The sequence below is a fragment of the Agelaius tricolor genome, unplaced genomic scaffold (genome assembly GCF_023055355.1).
Source record: "Agelaius tricolor isolate 1412-34295 unplaced genomic scaffold, bAgeTri1.0.p SCAF_58, whole genome shotgun sequence".
NCBI classification, from domain to species: Eukaryota; Metazoa; Chordata; class Aves; order Passeriformes; family Icteridae; genus Agelaius; species Agelaius tricolor.
Window position 1 is genome coordinate 1080349 of NW_027269318.1, and position 12416 is coordinate 1092764.

Consider the following 12416-nt stretch of genomic DNA (forward strand, 5'->3'; position numbering starts at 1 on the left):
ATTTTGGGGGATTCCTGGATCCACTGTTATCCTTACAACCAGAAATTCCAGATTTTTTTACTCCAACCTGGGACAAGAGAAGGGAGCAGGTTCCTCTCCAACCATACCCTGAAGGATCTCCACAGGTCTGAACCCAAATTCTTATCAGGGATAGGATTTTTTAATCATATCAACTATAAATAACAAATTAATAAATATACAGGTAAAAATACTGGAAATTCAGGGAATCAGCATTTCAGAGTTTTCCTTCTTGCTACAACTTTGGTGCCATTATTTTAAGTGTCAATGTTTTGATCAAAATCCTTCTAATTTCAAGCACAACAGCTCTGAAATAATGGGGATAAGAGGGTTTGGATAGATTCACCTTTCCCCAAATATGGGATGTGCAGGCAAAAAAGAGCTGCCACATTTCCATTCCTCCCCTTCCCACAGCAAATCAGCAGAGCTGACATAATCCAGGATATTTCCACTCATGGATGTTTTTCCTTAAATAACAGCAACTTGAACAAAACACAATTCCCAGAATTTGGAACACACTCCACAGGTAACTTGGTAAATGTAAAAGGTGGGAATTAATGAAAAGCTCTCCAGGAGAAGAGGAATTCTTCTTCCTCTCCTGCTTTACAGAAAGAGAACGCTACCCAAAATGGAAAGAAAAAAGCACATCCAAAATGATTAACAGCCTTCATTCCAAAGCCAGGAGATTAAAATATATCCCAGGCCTCCAAGTTTTCTCTTTTCCCAACAAATTCATTGAGTCACAGGCAGCAAAACTCATTATTTTTACAAATTAAGTCTTTAAATAATCAGCACCAACCCACACCAAGCTGTGCCATCACCTCCCGTGTGCTTGTGGCACAAGTGGTACTGGAATTATTGCCACTTTTTCCCAAATTTAATGGGAATTAGTGCCCTTCCTTCCCAAATTTAATGTGAATTATTGCCCCTCCTCCCCAGTTTGAACCAGAGGGATCCCAGAAAAAAGCACCCATTTGCTTTATCCAGCCCCTCAGTGGCTCTGGATTCATGGAATGCCTCAGTCAAACCTACCCAAGCTGGGCTCACAGGAGATCCAGGAACGTTGGAATTGGTTTTACTCACCTCATTTTCCTCTTCTCTATTGCAATCCAGCCGGGGAAACATGGAAAAAAAAACAGGAAAAGAAGGTGTGAACAACAGGTAGGAACAAGAAATGGAACACTGGACATCTGGATTTGGGATGGGAAGGACTTGGGACAGGGAGTGAGGGAAACACCGACGGCACCCGGACACAAACCCGGCTCTGAGGGGAGCACAGCACAGCTGGGAGGCTCCAAAATTCCCTGGAAATTCCCACATGGATCAGGACAGAGCAAACCTTTTTGGAGAGAAGTGCTGGCTTGGTGTTGTCACCAGTTATTCCAACACGCTGCAGGAATAAAACCCTCAAAAATGTGACTGAAAAAGGTGGATTTGGGATTCTTTCTATTTGAATACTTCCCTGAATAACTGAAAGTTTCTGCCTCTCATTGACAGAAATTAAAGATACTAATGAAGGTCTGACCGCTGTGCGTCTGCCCTGGCTATTTGCATAATTAATCCCTATTTTGGCAGCTTGAAAATGAATTAATTAGCATCATTCTCCATGCTGAGCCAACAGGAAAGTTGGGTTTTCCCAGCTTTCCACTCTTCCCAAGTTCTCTGCTCCGATCCCACAGCGAAGTCATTTTTTCTCAGGGAAGAAGGAACAGGAACACAACTCCCTCTCCTTGCTTTGCCCAATTCCTTGGAGAGTGCCAGGGAATTTTTTGGCCCTACCAAGACACCTCAGCCAAGACATCAACAGTTCCTGTGTCATGGATCTACCCGAGATCCCAAAACCCCTCTCCAGCACTCCAGCACAGCCCAGAGCCAGAACTCTACATTTTACCAGCTTTTATTCAGCGCTGTTGGGGTGACAAAGCCAAAGATTTCCCACAGAAAAGTTCACAGATTCCACCTCAAGCATCAGCTCAATGAGAAATCCCCAATTCTGGAAGAAAAAGTCAAAATTTTCATTTCGGAGTGACGCGGATGCAGTGACGGCACAAGAACCACCCGGGTCCCCACTGAAACCATCCCCAGCTGGGAACTGGGAGCAAAGGGAAGTGCTGGGAAGAACTTTCCCCTCAGGAATATTCTCCTGCCCCTCCAAAGGCTCCCACCCAATTGCTTGGGGGTGGGAGCTTGCTAAAAGACCATAAATTAACCCCAGAGCAGCACCAATGGGGTTTGATTCCATCAAGGAAACCCCAAAGGCGGGAGTTCGATTCAATGGGGTCAGGCAGGGCAGGAATTCCGAACCCCACAGGTTCAGGAGCTCTCCAAGAGCACCACTTCCACTGGAATTAGGGCCCAAAAGGAGCTTTCAGTTTCAGGATCACCAAAAGAGGAGTTTAGGACTTTCAGGAAGCATCACACGGTTTGGGTTTGAGGTTTTGTGGGGTCAACACTCAACAAAAACCTTGCACTTGGTGATTTAAGGGTCTTTCCCAACCTCAGCGATTCCAGGGAGATTTTCCAGATATCCCAAACAGATGCAGCAGAGAATTACCACCACCAGGTGGAAGCTGAGGGTTCTAAGGCAAAAATAACTCTCTTTATACACAAAAATCCGTCTTAAATCAGCTGTATATTGGGAGAGAGGTAATTAAATTTCATATTTATAGTTAATAACAAGGATAATTAATGATAAGGAGAAAAGAGAGTCTGGATCCTTCAAATCCCAGAAAAATCCCACAGGAAGAAGAGAGGAAACAGGTGATCCCCATCCATGGAAGTGTCCAAGGCCAGGCTGGACAGGGCCTGGAGCACCCTGGGACAGTGGAAGGTGTCCCTGGGTGGGACAGGATGATCCCATTCCAACCCAAACCATTTGGGATTCTGGGATTCCATCAACTAAAATAAAAGGTGTTGACCTTCCTAAAAGCAGGGTTATGAATCCCATTTCCTCCCCAGCCGCTTCCCTCTCCCCAAATAAAAAAATAAAATAAAAAAAACCCATAAAAATAGAATTCCAAAATTAGGGAAGGCGCTGCCGTTCCCTCAGGAACCTTGTGCCAAATTCCTCCCACGCTGGGATGAAGTTACATAAAACCCCCCTGCTCCAAGCTTGGGATCCATCCCAACACATCACCCAGGGCTTCTCCAGCACTTTCCCAGCCCCACAGGTTTGGAACAATTCCCTCAGCTGCACCTTGCTCCCCGCAGGCATCAAAAAATAAAACTGAGATGAAAGTGAACACGGAATTCCTGCACTTCTGTGGCTCTTTCCTGGGAAAGTCAGGAGAAAAGAGTTGGTAAAACCCAAAATAAAACTGAACACCCTGAGAAGTCCTGAATCAATTTTAAAAATAACCTAAAGAACCACAAAATCAAGCGAAGAACAAAAAAATAACCCCACTACCAGGAAGCTTCAGCACCTTTGATCTGTTTCCAGCAGCTTGATGCACTAATTTTGTTAAAAAACAAAAATTAAACACCAATTAAATCCCAGGAAAAGCTTTTCTAAGGCTACAGAACCACATTTATACCAAAATTCTTTACATGGGTCTCATTTCTATATATTTTTTTTAATATGGACCCACATTTCAACCAAAATTACATATCTGAGGCCACATTTCCAAAAAAATTCCTTACACGGAATTTTCCTTACATATATTTTGACCTTACATATATTTTGACCAAAACTTTTTATATTTAAACTTTATCAGCTTCTCTCCTGATGGAAACATCCCAATTTTGTCACGGGAATGGTGTTAAAAGTAAAATTGTATTTAAATTCAAGAGTTCAGCAGCTCCAGCATTTCTTGGTGCTTCAACAGGTTGAGCTGAAGATTTTTCTCTTTTTTAAGTGCAACCCACACAATAACTGGAATTTTATCCTGGTTTTCCTTATGTAAAAGGAGCCCCAAAAATGCCCTCAGGCTTCTAAAGTCTAAAAGACAAAACTTAAGGAGCCTCATCTCCCCTAAATCCTGAGGTTTTTTTCTTTTCTTCCCTTTAAAAGAGGAAAATCTGGAAGCTTGGGGCTTTTCTTATCTAAGTATCAGCAGCCTTACAGCCCAGGGAGCTGAAAAGGCCCATTCCCAGCAGGAATTCAGCTCAGGAATTCACAGAGATCCATCTGAAAGCCACCACAATGTCCAAAGAAAGGGAAGCTCAGCTCAGGAAATTGGGATTTAACCTGTTTTGTTCAGGCTGGGTTAGCCAGAAATATCCTGGATGCAGCTGCAATTCCATGGATCATCACCCTCATCCACAGCAGGGCTAAGGAAACTGGAAGGCAACGAACACCAAACCAAATTTCAGGTGGGAATTTGGGATTCCAACAGGATCCTGAAGCCCAAAATGAATTTTTACCATTTTTCCTGGATGCTGATGGAGAGCTGCACCCATGGGGTTCTGCTGGGAATGCAATTCCCTGAAAGCTGGGGAGGAAATTCCCTCTCTGCTGCTCTCATGAACAGAATCCCAGAATTCCAGAATTCCAGAATGGAAGGGACCCTCGAGCTCATCCCATTCCCAGCCCTGCCAGGAGCTCCTTCCACTACCCCAGGCTGCTCCCAGCCCCTGGATGCCTCCAGGGATGGAATATCCACAGTTTCTCTGGGAAAACTGCTCCAGTGCCTCACTCCCCCCACAGCCAGGAATTCCTTCCACATGTTTCTTCCTATTTTCCCCTCAATTTCCATCCTCCAGACTGAAGGATTTGCTGGAACACTCCCAGGCCTGAAGTGCTTCTGCTCCTTTGTTTATGAATCCCTAAGGTGGGATAAAAACCAAGGACAGAAGTGCAGCTGTCCCTGTGTTTAATGGGATATTAATGGAATATTGGGAGGAATTCCTGGGAAGGCTTTTGTGCAGAGCACTGGGCTTTTAATATCCCAAAAACACCACACTACAAATGGAGAATGAACAGCAGGAAAAAAAGTTGAGAAAGTACAAGGAAATCCTACTCCTTCCCACAAAAAAAAAACATGGAAAATGGAAAGGCAAAAGCACTCATGTGAGGAGGGAAAATCCCTGGAAAAAAAAAAATCTTATTTATTTAAAGGAGGTGGAATCCAAGCTGAGTTTCCTGGGAAATGAGGTCAAGGTACCTCCCAAAATCCCCAAATTCAGCTGTCCTGCTTCCCAAAATCCCCATTTCCTGGTTTAGACATTCCCACTGAGGGTTTGGAGCAAGGGAAGTGACACTGTTTGTCCTGTGCTGGAACAGGAAATAACAGGGAGGACTGGATATTCCAGGGAAAGAAGGAGACAAATATATTGAAAATAGGGATTTATCCTTTCATTCATAAAAAATTAGGAGGGGCTGAGTGACATCATTTATTAATTATTCCATAATTTATCTAAAATTTATTCCATAATGGAATTATGGGATAATTCTAGGATTTTAGAGAAGTCAAGATGTGCTCCAGGAAAAAAAAATCCAGTAAAGAAAAAATACCCAGTTTCTCTGCTCCTTCTCCCAAATGCCTGAGCATTCCCAAACTCCCCCCAAATCCTGCTTTTCTCTTTCTGCTCAGGGCACACCTCAAGAAGAAATTCCACTTGAAATCCTGACAGGAATCAGGAAAAACAAAGCTGCTCCCATGGAGCATGGGAAAGGGATTCACCTGGCACAGGGAGAGAGAGGAGGATGGAAGGGTGAGGATGAGGATGGGGGTGGAAGTGGGATGGAACCCAAAATAGAGGCACAAATCCCCACTGGAATTCAAAGCATGGCTCTTGGAAAACTTTCCCCTCCTCCTCTGGGAGCAGGGAAGGAGATTCCAGCAGCAGCTTTGGGAGTCAGCACCTTCCCAAAAATCACATGGCCACGGGGTCACTTTCCAGGTAATCCCTGCCCCAAATCCCTCCTGGGGCACAAAGAGCCTTCCAAGGAAAAATCCCACAAAAAGGGAAAAGGGAGATGGAAGTGCATCTTCCCAACCTAAATCCCAAACTCTGGGCACATCCCTGAGCCCATCCAGGGTGCAGAGGGAAGGATGGGCCTGGATCCACACACAAACAAATCCAGCTCAGCTCCTCCAGGGTGGGCTCCCATGGATCTCTCCCTGTGGGAGGGATGGACAGGCAGGAATTGCACCAAGAACCCCAAAATCCACATTAAAACCCAGCTGTACAAAGAACCCCAAAATTCACATTACATCCAAAATTCCATGGAAACTTTGGACACAGGCGTGGGGCATTCCTGGGATCAGAGCAGCCAAGGGCATCACTTCATTCCAGATTTTCCCCCCTTATTAACAATGCCTGATTCAAATTAAAACTGTCCTAGAGCCAAAGTTAGGCCAGAGTTAAAGCTCAAGCTCAGTTCCACCACCAAAACATTTCCCACTACCAGCACAAGGCCACTTCCAGGACTGAAAATGGAATTAGTGGGAATAGTAGGGAAAAAAAAAAAACCAAAAAAACTATTTTTATCATTTTGCTCAAATCCCAAAATTATCTGTGCCCAGATAAAGTTCCAATGTTTAAGTTCCTTTTTTTAAAATTGCTCTTTGTAAATTCCTTGATTTAAGTTAGAACGGGTTTGAGCAGGAAAAAGATTTCAGGAGGGAGTCCTGGAACCTGAAAACTTGAGGAATTTCAGAATTTTAAAATAAAATAATTAATCAGATAAATCCCAGTTTACTTACAATTGTTGCCATCAGGGATTGATTGATTCCCAAGGATGAGGATTCATTCCCAGGGACTGGGATTCATTCCCAGCACCTGGACATGCAGAGGTGCTGAGGCTCCACCTGAGCTGAGCAAAGAATTTGGGATTTGTGCTAAAAATCAGGGAAAGAACTCGTGGAGCAGCAAAGCAAGCCCCTCCCTCAGAGGGGGAGGGCTTAGGAACGGCCCCCAGCCCCCAGCACTTGCTGCTTTCCCGGGAAATCCAGGGAAATCCAGGATTTCCAGCCCTCCATCCCCTCCCTGACCTATCAGGTATCTCCATCCCGGGGCGGGGGATTTTCCCTGAATGGGGCAGCAAATTCCAACTGGGATTTTATGGAGCCTGAATGACATCACCCCCCAGGCAATGCAGGGCACCTTTGTCTCCCAAAATGCCTGGAAAACAAGGAATTCTCTCTTTGGGACACAGATGGATACTGGCACCCACTCCACACGTCCCCAAAACCAGAAGCCATCCCGTCCCCTCATCCCAAGATTCACACTGAGGAAAACCATGAAAACCATGAAATTCTAGCGTCACCACCTCCTGCTTCACACACGTGCAACACCAAATATTCCCAAAATCCACCAGATCAAAGGCTCAAATGTCCCATTCTGAGCCCAAACTCATCCCAAATTTAACAGGGAGGCAATTCCCAATCATGAGGCGACCCTAAAATCCCGTTCCAAAGGGGAGCAGCTGCAACCTGCAACCCAAAAAATATAAACCAGAACATTGCAAGGCCCTGGCTGAGCTCAGAGTCACTCCTTTGATAGAAATAAATAGAAGTAAATAGAAATAAATAGAAATAAATAAAAATAAATAGAAATTCTCAGGGGATTTATTTCTTACCTAATTATAGCTGAAATTTAATGTCCTGGGATTTTGCCCAGCAGGAGCAAGGACACCTTGGGAATTGCTCTCAGTTCCACAGGAGAGAATAAATCCCTTTCATGCTCCCTTACACCAGAAATTTGCCATTAAATTCCAAACTGGGAATGGGTTGTGCAGGCAAACACCAAGCACCAGGCTCTGGAGATTTTCCCTGGTGGATTTCCAGCTGCAAAAAAGCTGGAAATTATAATTGTTTCCTGCTACCTGGGAATGACACACTTTGGATTTCCAGCTGGAAAACTTCCACTGGTGCATTTCAAACAGGAAGGGAAAAATGGAATCACAAAGATGCTGGGGAAGCTGTAAAATCTTGGAGGAATCCAGAGGGAATCCACTGGAAATGAGGCTCCACAAGGAGCTCCAGCTCCTTCCTGATCCAGCCTCTTCCTCACATCAATATTTTGGGATCAAATTTTGACTCCTGGCTCATATTCTCATGAATTTTAGGTCCAGCTCCACATCATTCCCAGGGATTGCAGCCTCTGGGGTGGATCCCAAAAAGCTGAAGCTCACAGGAGAGGTGCAGCTGCAGGGATGGAGCATTTTTAGGGAAGTTTGCCTCCAAAAAATGGGAAAAGTCAGGAAAAAAAAATCAAGGAAAAAGAAAATAACCTGTTCTACCAACACTCCATCAACCAGAGCCACACTTGGATATCCTCAAGACTTTTCCTCGAGGAGTTCTAAAATTCTGGAAGGAAAAATGCCCATTAAAAACAGGTGTGGATAAATGCTCTCTTCCCTTCTAAACATCCAAACAAATCATATTCAAAATTCCATCAGCAGATCCGGGAACAGGCTGCCCAAGAAGCTCCAGCTGCCCCATTCCTGGAAATGTCCCAGGTCAGGATCCCAAACTCCCCATTCAGGCTCCCAAAGCCAAACATATAAAGTGAGTTTTCCATAAATAATCCAACTTTCCAGACACATTAAGGCTGGAAAATCCATAGATACACTCAGGAAACGAGTCAAGTTTCTCCCTCTCTCCAACCCACAGCCCATGGAATCATCATTAATCTCCATAATAAAGGGGAGGAGCATTCCAAGGGAAATGCAGGTGGAAAACTCAGCCTTTCCCTCCCCTCAGCATCTCCCATTGGATTGGAACGTGCTCCAGGATCCAAATGTGGGTGTTTAACCACAGCACATTTACCAGGAGCTTGTGCTGAGGGAACCAACCTTATGGATGGTTTTCCTTAGGGAAAGGCAGAAAATAGAATCCAGATTCCCAGAAAATACCATCCCAAAGTGACACCAACATGGAACACCCAGGGAGATTCTACAGCTCCAATGAACATCAAAAAAAAAAAATCCTTGGGAACAGCCACAACCAAAAACCTGGAGTTGCAGACTGTCTGAATCCATATGGGGTCACGTTAACAAAGCCAATGGAATATTCCATACCCTGCTCCTAAATCCCAACCCTCCAAACCACCCAGCAAGCCCCACCAGGATCACCAGGATGGCTGGAAAAGCTTCTTCCCCCAAAAGGGAGCTGAATTCCTGCTGGGGAGGTCTCCAGAAGCAGATGGATAAATGGAGTTTCCATGATGACACAAGGGCATGAGGAACAGAAACCCTTGGAGTGTGAATTCCGTCCTGTCACGGAGGTGTCACTGGTCCAAGAGGTTCCTGCACCCGCAGGACGGGGACAATCTTGGAATGTTCTTCCAGGAAACAGCAGCACCAATAGATGAAGTGGCTGCTGCTCACAGCAGGATACAAACATCCATCCATGTCCATCAGGAACAGCTTGTCCAGAGAAGCCGTGGCTGCCCCTGGATCCCTGGCAGTGCCCAAGGCCCAGGAGCAGCCTGGGACAGTGGGAGGTGTCTCTGCCATGGCAGGGGTGGGATTGGATGAACACTGAGGTCACTTCCAACCCAAACCAGTCTGGAATTCTAAGCAGCTCCACGCTGGCATGGGCAGCTCCATGGAGAAGCTCTGTGTGGAATGTGGTGGCAGCTCTGAGCTCTGGGAATTGGGTTATTTAAGCATCCAAAGAGTCCAGGAGACCTGGTTCTGCTGGACACTGAAGCTCCCAGGAACGCGAGCTCTGGTCGACAAGTGGACACGGAGTGACCCACGAGGTAAAACTGAGCCAGAGTTCCTTTCCACAGGAAAATTCCAGTCAAAGCCATCGGCATGGACACACCATCACTCAGCTCCCAGCTCAGCATCCACCTTCTCCAGCTTGCCTGGACCTCCAGCTCAGCAGCATCCCTGGAAGCGTCCAAGGCCAGGCTTGGAGCACCCTGGGACAGTGGAAGTTGTCCCTGCCCATGGCAGTGGGAGTATGAGATGATCCTTAGGGCCCCTTCCCACCCAAACCAGCCAGTGAATAATTCAGGAAGTGAATTCACAGGGCTCTGATCAAACCTCTCCAAGCAGCACAATCCCAACGTTCTGAGCTACAAAAACAACTCATCCCAAAAAACCAACCCTGCACGTCCCTCCTCATCCCACCCCGCAGCGGGTACGGAATGGGGGAAGCCACAAACATCCCACAGCCAGCACGGCTCCGTTTGAATTCCACACTTCCCAAACGCCCAACAGATCCTCACATGTTCCTCACAACCTCCAGCCAATTTTCCCAAGCGATCCCTTTCTCCAGGTAAAAGCTCTGTGCTGGGAAAAGCACACCCAAATTAAGGCACGTCACTAACGAACGCGACTCGGACGCGGAGGGAACGCCAGGATTCGAGGTGGGGACGGGGAAACAACAACCCTAAAAACACCAGGACACTTCACAAAAACTTCCTGAGTCCCAACATGCAACCCCCACCCCAAGGAAAACCCCAAAATCAGGCCAATTAATCCATAATTCCATTAAAAAGTTGTTAGAGGAGCCACTCCCGCTCCTTTCAACAGCCCAGGTTGGCGCCACTGGACATTTTTAGACAACAAACAGCGACGTGAGACAACCTGGACACTACTGGACACCAAATTCCAAGTGCCAGATCAATCCCAGGCACGAGGGTCCCTCCACAGGCTCCAAACAAAAAAGGTAAAACACCTGAATTAGCCTAAAAGTTTTGGGATGAACAAGAGTCCTTTGGACCCAGAGGGTCTCCCGGGAAGGGATCATCCCAGCAGGGTTAAACTGAAGAAACCAGGATTTACTCCCATCCTGGGAGCCACATTTGGCAAAACACAACCTGGACTCCAAAGGAAATCCTCCATTCCTCACTAATTTTAGAAGGTTCAGCCACCAGCACTGTTTCAGCTGCAACAAGGGGAAGCTGTTCCTCAGCTGCTCCAGGTGGGCACAGGCAGAACTCGCTCAAAAAAGGTTTGCTCTGTTGTCCCTGCTCAAAAAAACCACCATGTTAGTTGTGTCTCCAATCCGGCCGTCGCTTGGGGGGTGCTCCGTGCCAGATGTCTCCTCCTTCCACCCCAGAGCTGGCAAAGTTTATGGAGCCCCTGAGTCCTTCGCCAAGGAAGTCTAAAAATGTAAAAATACCGTTGAGAACCAGCGGGAAAAGGGTGTGGGGGGAGAAACCCAGCAGGGACGGAGTGACTTCTCAGGAGAGGCGATAAAGCCGGAGGCCCTGGCGGGATCTGGAGGGTGGGTTGGTGAAATTCCCCATCCAAAGGAGAACCAGAGTTCCCGGCCATTAGGCTGCTCCCCCTTCCCCTGGCTCCTTCCTCCTGGCAGAAAATGGGGTCAGGGCAAAGGCCGCCCGGGGGGAGAGAATTCCAGGGGTAAAAGCAAGACGAGGCTCGGTAACTAGGAAAAACAGCATTAATAACAACAATAATAATAAAGAAGGTACAGAAAAATGGCCCCGCGGGGAGGCCGGGACACGTCCGCACGCTCCGCCCGGCTCCCCCCGCGCACCCCAGGCAGGGACGGGACAGGGAAAGGGACACGGACAGGGGCAGGGGGGACACAGCCCCCGAGCCGACCCGCCACCCCCGGCGCGGCCGCTGCCGCCGCTCCCGCCGCCCGCTCTCCGCCCTCCCCGCGCTCCCTGCCCGCCCTCCCCGCGCCCGCCCCGGCCGCGGCCATCACGCAAGGCCGGGGATGCGCGGCCTACCCCGGACCGGCGGGAGGACGGCGGGAAGGGGAAGGGCGGCGGGACAGGGAAAGGGCAGGGGCAAAAGAACGGCAATGAGAAGGGGAATGGGAAGGGGAAAGGGCAGCGGCCCGGCTGCCGGCGGTCGCGCGGTGCCGGCGGGCCCGAGGCCGCGGAGGGCCCGCGCTTACTCCGGCGTGGGATGCTCCGGGTCGTAGAAATCCCCCATGGTGGGTGGGCGGGCGCGGGGCTCCGCAAGTGCCCCCTGGCCGGGGAGGCCCCGCTCGCCCCGTCGGGGCTCCTCACATGGTCCGGCGGGGCCCCCCCGCCACCCGCGCCCAGCCCGGCCCGGCCCCGCCGCGATCCGCCCCGGCCGCCGGCTCCTCCTCCCGCGGCACCGCGCAGCGCCCGGAGCCCTCCGGGAGCGGCCGCCGAGCCTCGGGACACGGCGGCATCGGGCCCGGCATGGGGCCGCGATCAGCCGCGGCACAGAGGGAATCTGCTCGGCACACAGCGGGATCGCCCCCGAGACCGCCGAGGCCACGGCGGGCACCGGCACCGGGATCGGCCGCGGTGCCACCGGGATCCCACCGGGATCGGCCGCAGCACCGCCGGGACTTTCTTGGGACCGTATTGGGATCATGGCAGGGATGGCCGGGGGCACGCCAGAATCAGCCTGGGTGTCACTGGGATCCCACCGGGATCAGCCGCGGGACTGCTGGGATCTCCTCCAGGTCAGCCCTGCACCTCCAGGTCAGCCCTGCACCTCCAGGATCTCCTCCAGGTCAGCCCTGCACCTCCAGGTCAGCCCTGCACCT

General features: G+C 48.9%; 1 protein-coding gene across 2 annotated transcripts in view; it reads right to left on the reverse strand.

The window, feature by feature from the left end:
- The window catches only part of SETD2 (SET domain containing 2, histone lysine methyltransferase), a 51433-nt gene extending 39109 nt beyond the window's left edge, over positions 1-12324 (reverse strand). The window contains exons 1-2 of one of the 2 annotated variants that reach the window (XR_011684205.1): positions 11790-12324; positions 1102-1117 (exon numbers count right to left, since the gene is read on the reverse strand). Coding sequence is in view for 1 of the 2 variants with exons in the window: in XM_071456379.1 (XP_071312480.1) it covers positions 1102-1117; positions 11790-12241 (468 nt within the window). In the remaining variant the exon portion in view is untranslated. The remainder of the gene's footprint in view (positions 1-1101; positions 1118-11789) is intronic. The other variant, XM_071456379.1, reaches the window with a different exon arrangement.
- Between the last annotated feature and the right edge of the window lie 92 nt (positions 12325-12416).